The 21,057-nt window shown below is 45.9% G+C and overlaps 1 protein-coding gene across 7 annotated transcripts in view; it reads right to left on the reverse strand.

Moving 5' to 3' along the window:
• Positions 1-21,057, reverse strand: part of NT5C2 (5'-nucleotidase, cytosolic II) — a 63,846-nt gene that overhangs the window by 1,989 nt on the left and 40,800 nt on the right. For 3 of the 7 annotated variants that reach the window (XM_069796889.1, XM_069796891.1, XM_069796893.1), the window contains 14 exons: positions 12,153-12,270; positions 10,640-10,735; positions 9,216-9,307; positions 8,968-9,025; positions 7,589-7,682; positions 6,520-6,573; positions 5,266-5,349; positions 4,483-4,524; positions 3,224-3,331; positions 2,805-2,871; positions 1,992-2,162; positions 1,077-1,128; positions 767-827; positions 35-211 (listed from right to left, as the gene is read on the reverse strand). In XM_069796889.1, the coding sequence (XP_069652990.1) occupies positions 35-211; positions 767-827; positions 1,077-1,128; positions 1,992-2,162; positions 2,805-2,871; positions 3,224-3,331; positions 4,483-4,524; positions 5,266-5,349; positions 6,520-6,573; positions 7,589-7,682; positions 8,968-9,025; positions 9,216-9,307; positions 10,640-10,735; positions 12,153-12,270 (1,274 nt within the window). Of the gene's footprint in view, positions 1-34; positions 212-766; positions 828-1,076; positions 1,129-1,991; positions 2,163-2,804; positions 2,872-3,223; positions 3,332-4,482; positions 4,525-5,265; positions 5,350-6,519; positions 6,574-6,679; positions 6,775-7,588; positions 7,683-8,967; positions 9,026-9,215; positions 9,308-10,639; positions 10,736-12,152; positions 12,271-14,062; positions 14,167-16,029; positions 16,072-16,157; positions 16,218-21,057 lie in introns of those variants that run through there. The other 4 variants (XM_069796890.1, XM_069796892.1, XM_069796894.1 and 1 more) reach the window with 4 other exon arrangements.

The following is a 21,057-nucleotide window of genomic DNA, read 5'->3' on the forward strand; positions in this document are numbered from 1 at the left end:
ACCCCTGCCCACCTCCCTGGGGTCTGCAACTCACCAGGACATGGGCGGCTCTGAAGAGGTAGCTGAAGGGGTAGTAGAGGAGGTTGATGAAGGAGGCTGCATAGAGATCAGCATAGCGCATCACCTGGCTGGCAAACAGGGTCTGCCGAGAGCCGCTGCGGAAGAGGCTCCCCATCATCCCGTAGCACATGTCCATGTCGTGGGTCACTTTCTACAAGCAAAGGGCAGGTTAGATCCTGGGCCGGGCAGGCAGCAGTGCAGAGCCACGACAACACTGAAGTGGAGTGCACTGAGGGCTGGGGGTTACATGAGATCTGCAAGGATCTCCAGCAGGGCTTTCTGTGCTCGTATCCCACGGCATCAGAGCACAGCTGAGTCCCAGCTAACAGAGGGGAAGGCGGCAGTGGGCTCAGGGCCGGCACCTGCCCCAGGCTGGCACCCCAGGGCTGGCTGAACCAGAGGCTACAGCCCTGCCAAGCTTGTGTGTGCCAGCACCCCATTCTGCAGCAGTAAGCACCATCAGTCAGTGCTGCTGTGTGCATGAGGAAGGAGACCCTATTCCAGACCAGGCTGCCTTTCAGGAGTGCCAGTGACACCAGTGAGCTGAGAAGCTCCTCTGTTTGCATCCACAAAGACAGAATGGCTTTGCCAAGCCTGCTGTGCCCACCCAAAGGAAGAGCAAAGCATTTCAGGGCTGATCAGTGGGGTTGGGTTGTCAAGCCCTTTGGGATCCAAAAGGATTAAAAGGGATTTTTACGATTGGTACCTTAATGCGTCTCTGGATGGAGCTGATGTCAGGGCGTTCATTGCTGCTACTGTCCAGATGCCTAGTTACAGGCGAGAAGGTAAATACATGGTGTGAAAAGCCTTTCAGAACCAGATGCTGTGGGATGGGGTCTCAGGGGAGGGAGGCTGGTCTGGAGGGGAAGGTTGGTCTCGTGGGCAGAGCCCAGGGCCAAGTTAAAGGTCCGGCAGCAGTGCCGCTAACCCAATCCCAAGGTTTCGTCAGAGCCGCTCATTAACTATCACCAGGCTGGGAGAGGCAGCCCAAAAGTTGTCACTGTTTGAACACTCACTTGTATAGCTCAGCCAAGAAAATGTCCAGACTCTGCAGCTCTTCAAAAAGGGCTGGAAAATCCAGAAAAGAAAGGGGAAAAAGGTAAGTTTAAACTGTTGAAATGAAAAGGTCTGAAAGCAAACCCACCATCCTGCCCGCTCCCCTTGCATGATGGTTGAAGGACACTGCACCAAGCAGCATGGCATCTCATGGCCACTGTGCAGGGAGAGGGTTCAATCATGCTCTGTGCCACTGGCAGAGCTTTGGGCTTGGTTTCTGGTTGTCCCTTTTGTTTTTGAGGCTGAACCTTCACAGCTCTCACCAAAACCTTCCAACCAGCCATGGGGCAACTTGCATAACCCCCAGACCTATTTACACACCAAAGGGCAAACCTGGGAGAAAGGCAGTAGCACTGGAGGATGGGAAACACACAGCACTTTGGCAGCGGAGCAGCAGAGGGAGCGGGAGGAAGGAGGAGGAAGCGGCTGGTGAGCAGGGACTCCCTGCAGATGGGAGAGCAGTCATGGCTCAGGCATTACAGGGAGAATAACCCAGGTGTCTTGTCAGATACTTTTTACCAGAGAAGCCAAGGCTCCATATGGGCAGAGGGAGAGGAGTTTTTGGAGCAGAGTTATGGATGAGGAACAACTCAACCCCACCCAGCTGCAGCTTCTTCCCCGGCCAAGTCAGCGCTTGGCTGATTATGCACAAGCGGCCTGGGAAAGAGCACAGGGAAGGCCTGGGACCCTGAGGCCAGCCCACAGAGAGCTGCCTCAGCTCTTGCCACCAACACCCAGACTCAGGGAAAAAGGGCCGAAGGGAGAAGTGGCAAGCCAGGGTGAGCTCTCCCCACCCCTATGCCCTGGCAATCACAGGGGTGCAGCACCAGGCAAGCAAGAGCAAAGCCTGGCCTGGGGTTTGCCCGGCTGCTGACCGCTTTTGTCCGTCCAGACGTGCAGCTCCTGCGCCAGCTCCGGGATCACCAGGAAGGTCCTCCAGCCCTGGCGCTTCTTGGATTTGAGTATGTCTCCAAAGATATGGTCTCCGATGTACAAGATATCCTTCCCTTTGGCACCCAGCAGGTCACAGACTGTGTCCGAAGAGCCTGAGAGAAGAATGGCATGGCTCAGAATGGGGAGCCAAAAGGAAATGCGTGGCTCATTTCAGAGGGCCAGGGTTAGGGACACTTTCCTCCCAGAAACCTCCACTGCTAAACGTAGCACCCTTGATTGGCCATGGCACAGGGAGTCTACCCAGGGGCAGCTTTGCCCACGCACACATAAATGGCAGCAGCAGAGGGGCCATGCTGCCTCCCACCCCATGTGAGAGTAATGGAGCCCTGGGCATCACAGACAGCCCTGTATATCCACCTGCTGCTGTTCCCTGGCTCAGGGGACCCTCCAAGGGTGGTCGCACTGGTGACAGCACAGTAAGTACAGCTGGGAACGTTGCATTGGGCCAGCTGCAGCTCCCCCTCCACCACAAGCCCTGCAGTGGCATTTCCCAGACCCTCCCCGGCATGGAAGAAAAGGGTGTTTGAGGAGGAACAAGTCCATTTCTTCCCTGCGTTGGGCAGTAACGATAACAGAGAGTTTCTGGTGCAGTGTGCAGAGGGCACGGTACAATGTGCTTTGGGAAACACAACCTTGCCTAGCGCCTGGCACAAGACATCTCACAGCCGGAGTGACTGAAGGCCATGAGGGCATGTCAGAGCCACTCCACAGGACAAGAAGGGTTCTTGCCTCACCTCCTGAGTACACAATGCCGTGCTGCAGCGGGCCAGTGTAGGTACCAATCTTCAGCTTCCCGGTCACCTGAGGAAGGAGACATTGCGTTAGTACAGAACAGCTGATGGTCTGGCTCTTTTCTGTCCTATTAATACATCGCTCATTGTCCCTCTCTCTCACTCCCAGGCAGCCTAGAGGTGGCTTTGCACATTCTTTTCCTGTTTCTACCTGCGGTACGTTAGGGAATCCAGCAAAGCCTCAAGCTCTGCTGTGCCCCAGCTGATGGGGTTGCTCAGGAATCACTAAGAGTTGACGCCAGCCCACCATCTCTAGGGCAGGTCCTATCTAAACACTGTGTTGCCCGTTGCCACTAGGAGACACCACACAGGAGGTGCATGAGCCCTTCCATCCGTAGAGGTACCCTCCATATGCCACTCACCGTGTCCACCTGCCGCAACACAGTGCCTTCGCCAAAGAAGAGGGGTTTTCGTGCATCCACCAGGATCAGGTCAAAGTAGGACTGCCATGGTCTATGGGCACTCCCAGGCTGCAAAGGCAAAAACAAACCCCAGAATCAGGCACAACACAATCAACCACAGGGAGTTTAACTGGAGTGTCATTGTCCATAGCCATAACCTTGTGACATTGCTGGTCCACCAAAAGCCCCTAGCTCATACCTCTTATGGTAGGATGCTGGGTTGCCAGCACCCTCTCCTAAAAGCACTCCCCTTTTGCGGCAAGCCCATCCCAACCCAGCCTAGCAGTGAGGACTGAGGTGTGAGACAGGAGAGCTGCACTGAACATCCATGTCACAGCACAGCTGATAAGTAAAGAGATGCTGTAAATGACATTGCTGCCACTGTTTCTGAAGAGGACATCCTGCGTAGATCCAGACGCATGCAACTTCACGGCTTCAGCCACGTTGGTACATTGGCCAAGAGTGGGAAAATGCCTGGACTCTATTCGACAGAACACAGCTTTGAATCACAGCCCTGCCCAAAAGACACTGGGCATTCATGAGCCCTTTCTTCTCCATGCTTCCACTCTTTCTGAGATCAAGACCACAGCAAGGAGTTTTTTGAGCTATCAGTTGCGGTGATTTTCCATGTTCTGAATATTTCTCCCTTGGCTGCCTTTTACCTTTAGAGCACAGTGTGAAAACACATCTTTTGAGTGTGAGATAGCCTCCCACTGGGAGATTGAGAAAGCAGTATAAATTCACCTCATAAGCCTCTCTCCAAAAGTTGCAGGCCTGAGTTTTGACCTCAGAAAACCAGAAAAAGCATGACTACAACTTTTGGAGTTACATAGTCAAGGCACAGTCAGCCATAAATGTTTCTGCTGTTTTATAAAACTCTTTCCTTTCCATCAAGGCTTTTTTTAACATCATCTAAAACATTGTACAAGATTTCTAAGAAACCTGCCTGCAAAATGCCACAGTTAAAATGTGTTATCACTAAAATAATGTTATCATTAACACAGATTATTGTTTGAGACCAGATGATGCCTCTTTTCTCTTTGTTATATTGTATTTGCTTTGATCCCATTCAAATAGGACACAAAACAGCAAGTGTATTTTAACCAGATTAAAGCAACTAATCCCATGCAGCCGATGAAGCAGGATTAAAATGCTTTCCAGCTACACAGATAATTAGGCACATCAGTTTCTATTGGAACTGCAGTCTAGAAATCACATACCTTTGGTCCATGTGGAAAGTCAAACAAGTAAGTCATGATTTTCTGAAAGACAGAAAGAAAGTATTCAAAGATGTGTTTTTAAACACACATTTGTGTAGTTTATAAAAGCATACTTTTCTGCTTTTATCTTTTCAGGTTACAGAACTTTATTTTCAGGATTTACATGAAAGTCAGCATAAGATTTGGAGACAAGATGAATGGATGGAATTTAAAGTGACAGGAATTAAACTAGTAATTTTTATAATCAAAGAACACATTTGCCTCAGAAATCTGCACACTGCTTCAGCTATATCTTGCAATGCTTTAAAATGGCATATAAAACTTTGGATTAGCAGTGTTGCAACATCCTGACATTTACCTGGAGTTGATGTCACTGAGTTTATTCCTACAGCATAGCACACAGCTGGTTTTGCCTCTTAGACCTCTCCAGGGCCATGGCTTTGGTGATCTGTCTGTACTCAGACTACCTCACTTAAAAGGAAAGTTCTGCATTTTAAAGGATGCTGAAACCTAAAATGAGTATCACTTTCAGCCTTTAATTGCTGAGAAACTGAATGAGGCACAGAGGGACTTAAGCCAGGCCCATACTGGGTCAGTAGCAGAACCAGGACTACAAAAGATGACTCAAGACCTAATCTGCATTCACCATTAAACCATCCTACACCTAGCTTACAAAACACCCAATTCTCCACCAGAAGATGTCTTACCAAACCCCATACAAATGAATGGCTGGCTTTTGCTTATTCCATTATATACCAACACAACAATTCAAACAGCACTTACGTCTGTGTATTTATAGTCACTGTTTGTGACAAGAAACACCTTCCCAACTTCATTCATGCGGCTGAGCAGCAGTGGCAGCTTCCCCTGAAAGCCAAGGAACATACAAGTCACACACAAAAGTTACAGAGATTTATCATGGGCAAAACACTCTCAACTATGATCCCACCAGACAAAACAAAGCAAATCAAACCATCAAGCAAACTCATGTGTTTTGCACTGGCCAGTGCCAGGAAAGCTGCTGGTTTGTCGACATAACACCCCTCCAGAGCACAGCCCAGGGGAGGAACGTGAGGGAAAAGGGCTCAGTAGGGCTACGGTTCCTTTGCCACAGGGCCAAGCACCCTGTGCTGCTCTCACTGATCTGCTCCATGGCAGGCACACTGGAGCAGCTCCTCTAGCTCCATGTCCATTCCTGAAATGGGCTCAGAGGCAGGTGAAATCTGAGCTCACATGAGCCACAAGTTAGAGTGCATTATAATTCCAACCTCAAATTAGGGAGAATTTATTCCTGGGGCTATTTTTATTGAATCATAAATCTCAGTCCATTACCAGAGTAGCTGATTACCTCACAGAACCGTTTCCTAAGAATTTTGCAGGCATGTAACTAGAAACAAGGTTAACTGCCTTAAAGTGATAGTCTACCACAGAGCTCATCTAAACTGAAGAATAATTATACTGTAAGTGGTCCAGAGGGGCCTTCAACAGTGCAGAGGGCAAAAGTAAGGGAACCACTGGAGCTTGCTCAATTAGATGTGCTCAACACACATTTTGGGGCTATCAGGAGACTGGACATTAGTGAGTTTTTCAGGATCTTTCCCTCAGTCCCTCATGGTTAAATGCATGTAACATTTTTGTTGGATGGCTAAGAAATACTTCTGTCTAAAAAGATGCTCATCTGTTGCTTTTTAAAAGGAGGACTGCTTGGGCAGAGAAAACATGGGCAGGGAACACAGTTGCTTTCACCACCAAAAGAAACACGAGCCTTGCCAGCATATTCACCTGTGTCCCATGATAACATTTCCTCTGGCTTTTACATTTTACGTAAAAAACGTGCACGTGAATACGAAATCACGTGGATCACTGGCTCAGAATAAAGGCTGTGTCCGAACTTTCCACTTTGTCTTTGGTTATTACAATAGAAATCACAGCGTTATCTGTTTTGTGATTTAGTAAAGCTAATCAGCATGTTTATTTCTTGCCTGCTTACTCAGTACAGAATGTCACGTAGCACAAGTAAAGTAACTTCACACTTACATCTTTCACCACATACTTTTCCAGATTCTCAAGGGTCTTTTCCTTGAGTGATCCCTGAAATAGAAACAACAGAACCCAGTGAGGTAATGGAAACTTATGATGTAAGAGACATCAAAGTAATGCCAACTTTCACACTTTAAAATGCTGTGAAAGTACAAACCAGGGCGAATCTGAACCAGTGACTCTAGAGATGAGAGGCTTTGAGTAGCAGGGACCATCACAAACTCTGTGATCCATCGATTCCCTCACCATGGTAAATAATCCACTTCAACAGCATTTTAACCCTTTCAGAAGGGAATACAATAGAAACAAACAAAAAATAGATTTGCCATACCAAACAAGACAGTCAACGACCTGTCTCCAACACTGACCATAATGCTTTACTCAAAGGCCAACTCCAACATGTATCACACAACACTGCATAAGGAAAGAAAAATAGATTCCTGACTTCTGCATGGCTAAAAGAACCACCACAAGTACAACCGTGAGCAGAGTTTTCCTGTGATGGTTCTCCATCCCACCCCAACAGAACTCTTCAATGAGGAAGGACAAGAAAATCAGGTCTTTAACCAGTTGTTAATGCTCACAAAATTATATTCTAAGTTTGTGAACAAGTGTGTGAAAAAGATGAACTGCCTCTCCTCTCCAGAGAAGAGTTTACATATTTCTCTGTTTAATGCGGGTACTTTTCAGACAACGTAAGATAGTACCAATGTAAACCATTTACAGTAAAATGCTGTTTTATTAATTAGGACAATGTACAAGTTGTGGACTGTAAGTGCAAACACCCTCATGGCATCATGTTCTAAAACCTGTGAATTACAGTACAAAAATGGAATCTGGGCACAATAAAAAGGAATCAATAGGAAGCCAAGACAGATACATTCCAGTACTAGGAGGGCAGTCAAGATCTTGGCTTACTCACATACAACTGCAATTTATTATTTGCTCACTAGGCGGCAAAGCTCTTGCCCAAAAGGTGGAATTACACATCTTAACTCATGAGTTAAAAACCAGTCCCTCTAACTCAGTTACAACTACAGACGACCCAAGGAGTTCTTGCAATCACCTTGTAATGAACCCAGTCAACAGCATCTCTGACATCCTGGAACATACTCCTGAAGGACATGAAGAGGTCTCCATCTTTAAACCCTGTTTCACAGCTGTGAGGAGAAAGAAGAGAGACTGTAGCGGCCAATCACAGCAGGTATGAAATACGTCAAGGAGAGAGACAGTTCAAAATGTTGTTTGGAGCTTGTGTTTTCATCTTACCATAATGGTTTCTTATTTACTACTTCACCGTGGCTCAGACTTGAAAGAAGGCTTCAACCAGAGTTTAACAGGATCTGCGTGTTACCCAAGAATGTTTGTTTAAATTTTAGGATGCGAGTTCCTAACTACGGGCCTGTACCTCCATAGCACTAATACAGCTTTCTGTGACTGCAACTCTTATTTCTCCCCCAAGGAAAAGGAAGTTTGCAGATTAATGGCACTGAGAAAGTAAGCAGAGTGCTGTTCTTTCTCCCTCTTTCCAACACTAAAAAAGGGGGTGCCATGGAAATCAACTAAATGTAATACTCGCTGCTGAGAGGAGGAACTACTTCTGTGTTGAACAGTTAGAGTTAACATCACAAATTCCCTCTACAAGATACTTTGGAGGTATCTTTGAGACACCCATGAGAGTTTGCATCAGAAGAAATCAAGGAGGATTAAACAGAGCTGTGTTTATTATGACAGCAATCATCATGCCTATCCTGAGAAAGGACACTTCACCTGATGGATTGTCGGCATAAACAGTTCCTCTGCTCCCAGGTAAAATCCCATTAAACCTTTGCCTTCCACTCATATAATATGCAGAGATGACCCATCACATGAGTCAGCAGCACAGCAACATTCATATTTGCCAGTTCAAACTGCAGCTTGCTTTTATGCTTATACCTATTTGAAAGCTAGGTAAATACTCATGCTGCACAAACAGCCTTTCACACCACACTATGCCTGAGCATTTTACCTTTAAGTGAACAAAGTCCTCAATTATGACATGAGGGACTTGTGGTAACTGTCTGAGGAAATTTAGCCTTTCAGTTACCAGTTCAAACATGGCTCCAATGGACACGGGTTCAAAATGAGCTGTCTGGTGCCCGTAATCACCCTGTAATGACTGTTTGGTCTTAGAAGCTGTCCCAAATACCAGTATCAGTCAGTATGGTGATACTGATATACCCTGTGAAGAAAACTCTCATAACCAGTCTCTGCTGTATACACTGATCATCTCGTCACCACTAAATTCTCTTAATGTTGAAAGAATAAGAGGCCTGAACTTTTCCCCACCAAAACCACTTGAGGGGCCTCCACTGATATTAAGAACAGCTCCATCGGTGCTGTAATGCTCTTTGCAGTAACAATCTTACTGTACCATCAGCACCTCGAACCAGAGGGAAAACGTACCTAGTGTACCGGTCACAGTTAGTAAAGAAATCCACTAGGCAAGCCAATAGGTAGGTCTCTGCAAAGAAACAAAGGAAGATTTTAACACAAGGATAACATCATACAGCCAGCTAACTTTAGACCCTGTGCCCAAAAGAAGAAAGTTCATGTAAAAAAGCAAAACCAAGTAAGTAGAGTATGACATTAGCAAAGCTTTACTGTCTTCAAAGGCACAGAAACAGGCCTGTGTTGGCTCACATTAGACTCACCTGGTAGATTGAATAACGTGTTCAGAATGTAAAACCTATCTGTGTCATCCCTCTGGATAAATTTATTTGGATATTGATCCCGTGTTTCAGGCCTGAGAATAGATAAAGTGGAGAAGAATGAAACCACAATAAAATAATGAAGATAAAATGTGCTGACTTGCAAAATATAGTTGTAGCAGGGTCCATTAACTAGAGTCTGTTGTGCTTTAATTAACACCCAGCTTTCCCATGTGCACTAGCGTCGCAAGGGCAAAACTGCATCCACTGGCGTTCCCTTCACCGCGCTGGCTCCAGCACAGCCAAGCACAAAGCCGAGTCAGCAAACCGAGCAGAGCCCACACAGGGAAACAGGGTGGTCAAGAGTCCACAACTCGACCTTAAGCCCCGTGCTGCTGGCTATGAGGATGCCTTAAATCATCTGCACTTTCATTGTTTGCTTATCTTAAACTTTCCCCCACTTTCCATGCGTTGCTTTACTCTCCCCTGAGCAGCTTTCAGCAGGGGAGAGCACGGCGTGCTGTGCTGCAGGAGGTTTGCCTGGGGCCCTCTGCAATTAATCAGCAGGGTGGCAATGACGAAAGTAATTTAATTATTCTGGTTTCCTTCATTTCTGAAGCTTCTGAAGATCACCTCTGCCTCAGATTGAAACTTGAGTGCATATATAAGGGCTTTTCCTAAATTTTGGCTTTCTGATGCAAGGACTTACAGACCTGCAATGACAAGGCTTGTCACCTTGGGGGCCCTGAGCTGACCTGCGCTTGCCTTCCATCCGTCCACCCTCACAGCAGGGATACCAGGGGATTTGCTGGGACACATCAGGCACGTAACACTGCAGTCCCCTCTGCTTCCTAAAGCACCTTCTCTGGGGCAAGAGAAGCGCAAGCAGCCAGGGAAGGCTGCAGGAAACAGCACGCAATGCCTCACTTCTGACACCCTCAAAGGTCAGAAACACAAAGGGGTAGAGAAAGCTTGTTTATTCCCCAAGCCACCTCAGACCCTTGAACTTTCTTAGCAATGGCTGTGGAGTTAAGTGTCTCAAGGGCGCAGGCCCTCTCTGCTCCCAGCAGCCCTCACACAATGGCTTTGTCTTAACTGACAAGCTACTGATGTTAAACTGTGCCAGGACAGGTGAACAGCCCCTGGATTATCCCATCAACCCCTCCCCACAGCACACTTTCTTCTATTCCTAGCACACTACAGATGTGCCTGTGCGGGCATGGACCTTTCCTCTATAAACACCATGGGCTGTTGCTGTGTCTGGGCCCCTCAATGCATCCCCAGTCAATCCTGGAGCTGTAGGAACACCAATACAACATCTGCTGTTAGTGGAGCCCCCGTGAATCCTTATACAATGGGTGCCCTGAGGATCAGCGACACAAAATTGCGTATTAAGTCAAAAAGAACAGCCAGGAGTCAACACTCACCCTCTGAGGAAATTAAAGCCATGTGCACACACTAGGAGGTTCCCATAGGCATCAACTTTCAACAGGTTTCCATAGTGGGTATCAAACACAAGGCCTCTGTTAAGAAAGTGATTTAAGATATGAAGAAGCAACTGTATTAAGCGGTGACTATTTTAATAGCAGTTCTTTCCAAATCAGCTCTAGAACAGCTTGCTCACTTGGCATGGGGCATCAGAACAGCGTTGCTGTTATTATGCAGATGGGGTCCCTACTGTCCCTTCTACCTGGCTGCAGGTGAGCAACAAGAGCCCTGCCTTGCCAGGTGAAAGGTACAGCTGATCTGCTCTCCATAGACTTGAAAATGGAACTGTTTAACCCGGCAGAGGCTTAGCTATGCATGTACCAGTGAAGACGTGGGCCTCTTCCACAGGGTCACAAATCTGACACCTGTGTTTGTGGTCCCCTGACAGCCCTGCTGGGCTGCAAGGAAGAGCGAGGTGTGATAAAGGAATTTCTCCCCTCTTTTTCATCGCTCTGTCATAGACAGAGCCAGATGGGGCATGTAACTATTGCACAAAATGCTTTGGACATTCCCGGTTCCAGCTCCAGCAAAACTCTGTCTCACTTATCTAGTAGCTTGCATCTGGAGAACGCAGCCTTCCCACAGACACATCCCGTCTGTCCCCTCCCTGGGATGAAGGCAGTGGATTTAATGGAGTCTTCATCACAGGTTTGTGAAGGGCTACTGTCTTGTTACGGGCATGGACGCACCAAGCAACAGTCTCAGTGTAAAACATGCTGAGAGGAGGGAAGGAAGGAGGCTGCCAGACTGAAAACTGGAACAAGAAGACAACAGACCCTCTGGTCCAGCCTTTTGTAAAGAAGCTCCAAAGGAGTCAAAAAAGCAAAATCCAGCAAAGGCACAAGTGGAAACAACTTAAAGTTGCAGAGTTAAATCAAAAGCCTTGTTTAAAACAAGCAATGTCCTTTTTACCTCTGCTATCAAAAGACAAAACGTAAGAATTCAGTAACTTTGCACCATTAACTTTGCTTTCGGTGTTTGATTCATCTGGACAAGTGAACTGGATTGGTCCCACTTTTACTGTTGTTTACTGTCAGCTTAATTTTCAGGATGTATTATGCACCAGGACACTATTAATCAAAATCATTAAAGAAAAATGTTCTGAGACATTCTAGCAGCCTCATGGACAGTAACGGCTCTGTCTCTCCTTGATTTTGATTTAACTCTCCATCCAATTGTGTCTCTGCTGTCTTTGCTTTGAAAGGTTATTTTTGGACCGTGTTTTTCAGCAGGCCTCTTTTCTTGCACACTCCCTCTTTGCTGGCATGGATTCATGTGTGCAAAGGCCCTCCACATACTGGAGCAGTCTGCTCCCTTCCCCATGATCTGTGGTCAACCACAGGCTTCACAGGCACAACTCTGAAAACCTGGCCTCACGTGTTGCCTATGAACTTTACAGAACAAATATTCAAGGCCTCAAGCAGGCGGGGTCGGTATCTGTTAGTCATTTACCTGGTAGGGAATGCAGGATCATACACAAAATTGAGCAGCTCATGAGGGTATCCAATGGAAACTAATCTTTCTACGGTCAGGTCAAATCCAAGAGATTCGTATTCAGGGGATTTATACACTGTACCAAGATGAGATTTCAGTTAGAAAATTTGAAAACAGCTAGGGGGTTAAACAAGAAGGCAGTTAAAAGTAATGTACCCGTTCACCCTCCTCCCTCCTCCACATCACACGTTCCCTTCGCTCCTGCCCTTCGCTGCCTCGGGTCCCCCAGCCCGGAGCCACGGTGGAATTAGCTCATGCTCCAGGACTGCAGCTGAGCGGAGCCGCAGTTCAGGTTTCAGCAGCAGAGTGCACCAGATGAAATATCCATCAGTCTATCACAGCTCTCTGCATCAGGAAAAATGTATTTCAAACTGCAGCTCCTCTCCCTGCAGTCCTGTTAGGCAGATGCATGAACGCTCCCTGTTCCACCTGCTCGGATCAGGTTTTAGTTTGCCGTGTTTTCGCAAAGCTGATGAAGAAACCAATAAATTTTGGGAACACATGTATTCATGGTCTGAAAGCCTGAATTTCATCGCTGCTGTGCTACCGTTACTGCTCTGGATACAATCCCAAAGCTTAATATTGTCTCCAGATTTCACCTCAGGGGAATTTATGTTTGCTGCAGACTAAGGTAGCTTGGAGGTAGAGCTGTCAAGTTAACATACGATTTGTTTGTTAATAATACCATACGGTACTGTAAAAACCTGTTAGCTATTACCCTTGTGCATCAAAATGCTACCCTTTTAAGCAAGCTTACTGTTCTCACATTTCAGAGGAGCTGCTCATTTGTGACACACACCTTAGCTCAATGCAAAAGAAATGGATTTGTTCAACCAAGTCATTCCTACCATCAGGCCTGTCTTCTGCCTGCAGATGACCTTCCCATTTACTGGAAATGTTACTGCTTAATCAGATCATTAAATTAATATTTGAAAGAAAATCACTGTGTTTCTATGACAGATGGAAATCACTGTGTTTCTCTGAAGGTTTGTTTACATTTGCTGCACGTCGCTGTCTTGAATTGGTCTTCAGATGCAACAAGGTCAAATACAACCCTTGACTGCAATAAGGGTTACCATGGGTTCAGTGGGCTCAACTGTCTTAAACACCTGAATATTTCAAATTTAGCTGAGTAAAATACAAAAATGTGAAAGTTAAACAGTAAGCTTGTTAGAAGACAGACTGCTTTTCCTGAGGGAGATCTAGCACATCTGTGGGCTTCACAATATATATTAATATACTTTGTCTATATTGCCCAGGTAATCACCACCAAATATATACTGTGGAATACAGAAGCTTAATCTGAGAGGAGAAAATAAATATATAAAATACTAAAAAGGCAAGGACTATAGGAGAAATGAGACTGTCAAAAGACTCAGATCATAGTAACCGTGACAGAGGGCTCCCATACCTCTTAATAATCTAAAAACCACCAGAATCCTAAGAGTTAATTTTCCCCATTAAACTAACACCATTAAAAACGTAATAAGCAAACCTGTAATGTTCTGAAGCAGATAACTAAAATCAATAAAAGAGTTATCAAAACAAGTGTTATTATACCAATGGCAAACATCAACAACATGATATAACATTCAATGCACGTAGTCTTTTCTGTCCTTTAGGAAAGGAAGGGTTGATTGAGCTACAGATAGGAATAAGCAATCAAAAACCACAGCTAATGAAGAAAGCAGTGACTGACAAGGCAATTCTGGGGAGTGAGCTAGAGTTGGAGGGAGCAAAAGGCAGTTAGGTGATGAACAACATTGTGAGAGTGACACCAGAGCATCATCTGGAAAAAGGAATTCCCCTGATGCAGGACAGTAAAGGCACTTCCCAGGGAAAATGGTAATAAATACACCTGGACATACTCTCAGAAGGTGAAAGCGCTGCAAAGCTCCCCGTTATGTGAAGCAGTCTCCAGTCCTGCTCCCGCTCTGTCCATGAAGCTGCTGCATTCCTCCTCATTAGCCTCCTGGGAATTTGACCATGTTACCAACTTATCCATAAAACATCACTCCCAAACAAAACATTTCTCCAAGGAAACCCTGCTCTTTCTGAACCCACCAACCATGGTGCCCAGACACAAAAAATCTCAAGGAGCACGTTGGCATCTCCTCTGGACAAGCAGAAGTGGTTCATCAACAGCTTCAGCAGAACCTTTCCAGGGAAACTGTAGGGCTTTCTGTTAAACCTGTGCATCTTGTTTAACACTCCACCAGAGAACAGCTGTGGTGGGACATGTGGCCAGCTGCTCACAAAATGCCCTGACTCAATTTCTTCCTTTCTGTATTTGTGTCTCTGTCTTAGATTTATCACTACAGACCTCCTTTTAACAGTCTGTGTCCAAGGAAACAAGCTGAAGCACCAGTAGGAAAAAGGCTGAAGAACAGGTATCAACCTCAGCCTTCATTATCCCAAGTCTCTGTTGAGGCAGTACTGCAACAGGATTAATCTCAGTGTTTCTTTTTGGGGGGGGGCAGTTATTCCCCTGACCTCTCAAGCTCTAGATTTTGCTTCCTTGACGTCTCTTTGAATAAAACTAAACTACAAGCTCACTCATGCCTCAGATCCCTAACCTATTTTTCTACCGCTCCACAATATCTGCAAAATGAGAGCCCTCTCCTTGATACATGAACTAAATAGAGACATGGGAAACTGGACTCCTGGAAACGGGAAAGGGGCAATAAACATTCTCCAATTACCATCATACTTATTGCTCGAGATAAACTTTCCTTTAATTAGACACACAGCTGGGAACAGACTGAGAGCTCACTGAGCCCACCTTGACAGCACCCTACACCACAGCACATGCTGCATCAATTGGTATGAGCCACAACCCACTGACATTTCTCGTAAGCTGTGCGAAGGCCTGTTTCAGTAACATGAGCTTCCGGGCAAACAAATGATCCGCCTCCTTCAGATCAAGTATGAACAGGCTAACACTGCTGCCACTATGGCAGCCCATTCAGGGAAGATGCCCCAGTTATATGCATTACTAGATGAAAAAATGTATTTCAATATTGTACTCGGGGGCTGGTCGCTCTCTCTCTTATCTTGTTTACTTCAGGCATCCGTGGGGAAAAAGAGTAGAGAGGACAGATCAGTATTTTTTTCTGCAGCTGCATGATGAAAAAATAGTTTTAAACTTTTCTGAAACAACCCCCTCCCTCACACCTGGTTGTTGAGACAATTTGTGTGCCATGGCGATGCCATGAATTCAGCTATTTGCCATGCAGTGTCTCCGTGCTCAGCTCTTTCACCCAGCTGAGAAGGGCCCAGTCTTCAAGCATCCCCAACTCTGTGACAGGTGAAGAGGCAGAGCCGTGAACCCATTTTCAGAGAATCCTTGCCCAGCGTACGTGGGACAACAGTAAAACCAAAGCACATGCTACAACTTATTCTGATTTCTTTTTCTCTTTCTTACTACTTGATGGCCATGTCTCTGCCACCATGCCAAGTCCCCGGCTCCAGAGGACCACACTATTTTAATAGTCCATGTTCCAACACAGGCAAATGCTTCAGCGGCGCAGGGCAATCAGCACCCAGCGCTCATGGATTATGCAACCGGGGTGGAAAGAAAACAACCAAAGGTTTAAAAACAGCAGAAGCCTGTTGACAGCATTTCAGCGTCCCCTTAACACCATCACTTGGCTTAACATTATACTATTGAAAGGTAAAAAGCAGCACCCCGGGAGTGAACATTGCAAGCCTTCAGGTCTGTGATGAGTGCGGGCGTCCCTTACACAGTACGTGCTAGGAGGGAAGCCGATCTGGAATGAGCAGGGGTTGTGCAACAACATATGCAATTCTCATGCATTTGTGTGGTTGTTTTTACCTTTGCTGCCAAGACACATACAGTAACAATTTTATAGCCTTCCTGAAAAGGAAAAAAAGGAAAAAAAAAAAAAATCTCTACAGAGGCTCCAGCTTATGCAAAATGCTGCTGCCAGGATTTTAACTCACATGAGGCAGATGCAGATTCAGAGTGTCACTCCAGTCTTGACGGAGTTACACTGGGCTCCCCTGTTAAAGAAAAAAATCAGACTGATTTTAAAACTGCAACAGCTCTGTGCCATATGGGACTGTATCTGCTGGAGCTCTGTCCTCCGGTAAGCTCAGAAGCTGGCCTGGCAGCTATTCCAAATACACTTACAACTGATTTATAGAGGAGACAGAGTTGGTAATCGTGCATCCTGCAGGCAAAATTCTGTCCTCATATCCACAAAGCAGTCTTAGATCATCAGCTCAGTGATAATTAGGAGGAAGAGGCTACAAGCACATTGCCCAAGTGACACAAACCCTTCGAGTTTCTCTCAGACACAGAGCAACTGGTTCAAGAAGGGGTCTCGTGCTCTTTTTGGGACTTTGCCATTATTGTCCATTCCTCAGTCGGTGGCAGATTACTCCTTTCAGTGCGCTCACTTTCCTTCACACCACAAAACGCCTGCAAGTGTCAGCACAGGAGACTCAGGAGACCGAGTCAGGAGCTACTCCAGGAATCTGAGAAGAGAATTTTGCCCTACATCTGAAGGTGTACCCAGCGAGAGCCTTGCACACGGGTCAGTTTGACGCAGCACGTCTAAATTCAATTGTATACTTCAACACACTTACACTTGGGCTTTTATGTGCAAAGCATTGTGGGATAAACTGGTACCAAACCTGCACATAGTGCTGGACCATATTGCAGTGCACTGGTTTGCAAGCACACACAGTAAGACCAGACCTATTCTGCAACTTACAGGTATGCACAGAGTAATCAGGAATAACTCTGGGATCCAATTTGCACTAAACAAAAAGCTGAATGAGTTGGAATGATGTTGCAACAAGGACCCACAGAAGTATGCAGACCTCCTGGAAGGCTTCTCTGAAAATAAAGTGTTAAAAGCTTGTTCTGTTTCAAAATGAATAGCTAGGGAAGGCTGTAGTGCATGTGATGGCTCCTCCTGTGGGGAGGAGAAAGCCCTTCAAGGGCTGCCCTTTTCTTTCCCTGTTCCTCCTCCACACACAGATTTCAAATTCAGGCAGGGCAGCTTCTCATTGAAGATGTAACATGGTTTCTTCCAAGGCTTGTTGACGCTTCTTAAAAGCTAGTCATGGATCATAGGAGAGAAGCAGGAGCTGAAGTTACAATAACCACCCCTTTCTGCACTGCTTCAGCCATGTCACTTCTGTGAGATGTATTTGCTGTCTCAAACTGCACACCTGCAAGCCAGTCCTGCCTAGCCATTTTATTTCCAACCACTACAGATTTAGTGCTGGTAAAAGCCCTGAATTGAGAACAGTGGCAACACACTGATTTCCCACACCACTGAGGCAGCTTTGAGGAAGCAGCTCCTCATCGCCAGCACCCTGGCTTAGGAAGGCAAAGATGAGCTTGGGAGGTTGCTGCAATAACAGAAGTCTGCAGAGTGAGCAGCTCCTCTGGGGTGAGAGGCAGGGCGAGGACTACTAAATGATGACCTGATGAAATTCATCCCTGCCTGTGGTTTTTCCCCATCTGTCACTCTCTTTTGCCAGTGTGCTCTCCTATGACGTCCTAGCATCTCCCGAAGGAGTTTCATCTCTTCCATCAGCCAACTCCTTACCTGCCTTCCCTCCCAGCTGGAAGCCGAGAGCAGCCCAGGGAAAGGTGCTCGCAGTGCCCCCAGAAACACCCCCGCATTGGCAGGGGACTTCACGGGAGCAGCTGCTTTCTGCAGCCAGTGCATCGCCTGCTCTGATCCTTTGGGCACATACCGGCTTGACTCCTTCCCCACGCAGGCGGTGAGAGCACTGTCTGCACCGTGGGCTTCCCCGTCCTTGGCCCTGGCCACTGAGAGTCTCTTGGGAATTGAAACGCCTTAGTCTACCCGCACTGTTTTGGTTGGCAGATGAAACTAATTGGCTTTTGACTTTCAGGTGTTCAGATAAGATCAGTATTTCTCAAACTAGAGGTGATGACCTCCTCCAAAGGGTTGCAAAAAGCTTGAACTAACAATCATCAGAAATTTTACCCGCTATCTCGGTTCTCCAGAGGTCACACAAAGACAGATAAGCCAAAAGGTGGACAGATAATGCAAGGGGTTTAGCCTTTTCTCTGAAGCACAGGAAATGCAGCCCAATTACTTTGTGTTAAGTCTTGAAGAAATGAAAGTAAAATAACTACAAACAGGTTATTTCAGTTGTTGCTTATTCCCCAGTGAGTAAGGCATGCAAATCAGGCAGTTAGGGACATATATGGGCAGGTGGGTAGCTAGTATCCAGATTTATGTATGTCTCAGGCACAACATGCATAATTAAGCTTGCGCAAATACATTTCTGAAATTACACAAACCTGACTTAAAAGAGCAGGATCAAAGTGCTGCAAATGTTGATCGTATTCTGAATTGCACCACAAATAAATAATGCAAGTACATATTAGAAATACATTATATCAATGTTGTGCTGATGAAAAGTGCTTAGTTAAAGCCTTGAGGACCAACACCCCTTTTTATAACCCCATCCCCTGTAACAGTACAAGTTTCTATGTATCCTGCCTCAACAATATCTATCAAATGAGATCCTAGACTAGTGTCCCAAAATAGGATAGATCTATCCCCAGACCTCTCCATTCTGTCAACAACTCCTCCGCACGTAGCCCCAAAGCTGGGTATTTAGTGCCGGCTACCGCCAGGATGTCTGTCACAGTCACCCCTCCATGACCAACCACACTGCTGACTATTTCACACAAGCACCAAATACTTATTCCCTGGCACTTCTGATCACCTGACTCACAACTCTAGCTGAGAATCCCGAGGGAAACAGTGAGTGACCAGTCCTGCAGGTGTTTGGGACACTGGACTTAATTAAAAAATAAACCCCACTGAAGCAACAATACCAATTAAACATACTGGTACTTGTTGGGCAAGTATTTCACATACTGCCATAGTTTGAGGAAAGTTTGTCTCAGCTGTAGGGCCAGAGATCCGAGGATCCCCAGAAGTAACCAGGTAGTGAAGAATGCTATCTGACCTCTATACACTGACCCCTCCTTTCAGGGTATCTATTATCTTCATAACCTGTGTCCTGGTTTCGGCTGGGATACAGTTAGTTTTCTTTCTAGTAGCTGGTATAGTGTTATGTTTTGGATTTAGTATGAGAATAATGCTGATAACACTGATGTTTTCAGTTGTTGCTAAGTAGTGTTTATACTAAGTCAAGGATTTTTCAGCTTCTCATGCCCAGCCAGCAAGAAGGCTGGAGGGGCACAAGAAGTGGGGAGGGGACACAGCCAGGACAGCTGACCCAAACTGGCCAAAGGGGTATTCCATACCATGTGACATCATGCCCAGTATATAAACTGCGGGGGAGTTGACCGGGGGGGCGGCAGTTCACGCCTCAGGAACTAAGTGGGCATCCATTAGCAAGTGGTGAGAAATTGCATTGGGCATCACTTGGTTTGTATATTCCAATTCTTTTTTTATTATTATTGTCATATTATTATTATCATTATCATCATCATCACCCTTTCTGTTCTATTAAACTGTCTTTATCTCAACCCATGAGTTTTGCTTTTTTTCTGATTCTCTCCCCCACCCCACTGCGGGGGGGCAGTGAGCAAGCGACTACATGGTGCTTAGTTGCTGGCTGGCGTTAAACCACAACCTGTTACACAGCAATGCCAGTTTTCATATATAATTAGAAAAGAAGAGGATTTATGCTCTAGAATACTAATGACTTCAGCTTCTGTGTTACAGGGTCTTTTCTAACCAGGTGAGGTGTTGTCAGGCAGTCATTGAAACCTAACAAAAGGGAAATGGTAACGTTTCAACCTATGCTGTTCTCTATGTTAAAATAATTAATTACTTACACAGGAAGGAATCTGAAATGTCATGTTTAAGTTTCACACTTGGGTGTTAGCTTCCTTTCGGTTTTGACAACGGAGTCATACTGCTCAGCTCCAACGGGAGCCCAGACTCACTCTTGGCTGGCACAGCCATTTTGCACTGGAAACACGGCAGAGGATTTTCTTTTCCACGAGAACTGGAAACCCTGCAGAGGTACCTGCATATGTACCTGTACCACAGGAGCCTCTATACAAACACGCTCAGCTGGTTTGGCAATCCCAGGAGCGGGGTAAGCACCTCCAGCTCCCCTTGCCTTGCATTTCTCTTTCCAAAGACCCATCAAGTGTTACCTCAACTTCTGCCACGGCTGCTGCAGACATTTCACTCACAGCATCGTCACCAGACACTAAGGGAAAAATGGACACTCCTGTTTAAAGCCCTGGTTGCATACAGCACTGGTTTCAGTTCGTCTCTGCCTACATAAACACGTGCCTGTTATGTGCCTCCCTGCATGCAGGGCAATGGAGTCCTGCACGTTTGTGCTGTGCCTACCTGGGAGCTCAGTGCCTGTAAACAAACTGACGAAGTGGTAAACGTGCCTAATTGTAACCGCAAGAAATGCCAAACGAAACCCATGAGACAACTCATATGTTTTCAATTAGGAATGTGATGAATCACTGGCTTGCCACTTGTTTATGGACTCAGCTGAACTGTGACCATAAAGGATTTGTCTATGGTCAAAACAAGTTGAGAAACAGCCCGGAACAGACCCCAGTCCTCTTGACTCAAGGGTTTTGATTTTAACCACTAGACCATAAATAAAAATGCACTGTATTATGCAAAGCAGAATTGTAGTATTTCAGCCGATATTTAAATTGAGTTTTCATAGTACCAAACAAACAAAATGGGTAGCAACAGTATGTTTTGTTTCTTTGAATTCACTCAATTTTTCAGTCTGAAATGAGAAGAAACTGCTGCCATATTGATCATAATTTTAATTTACCCAAAGAAACCTTTTCAAACACAGAAGTGTTCTGTGCAGTAAGACAAAGCTGGCT

This window comes from Haliaeetus albicilla, chromosome 11 (assembly GCF_947461875.1).
Source record: "Haliaeetus albicilla chromosome 11, bHalAlb1.1, whole genome shotgun sequence".
Classification (NCBI taxonomy): Eukaryota; Metazoa; Chordata; class Aves; order Accipitriformes; family Accipitridae; genus Haliaeetus; species Haliaeetus albicilla.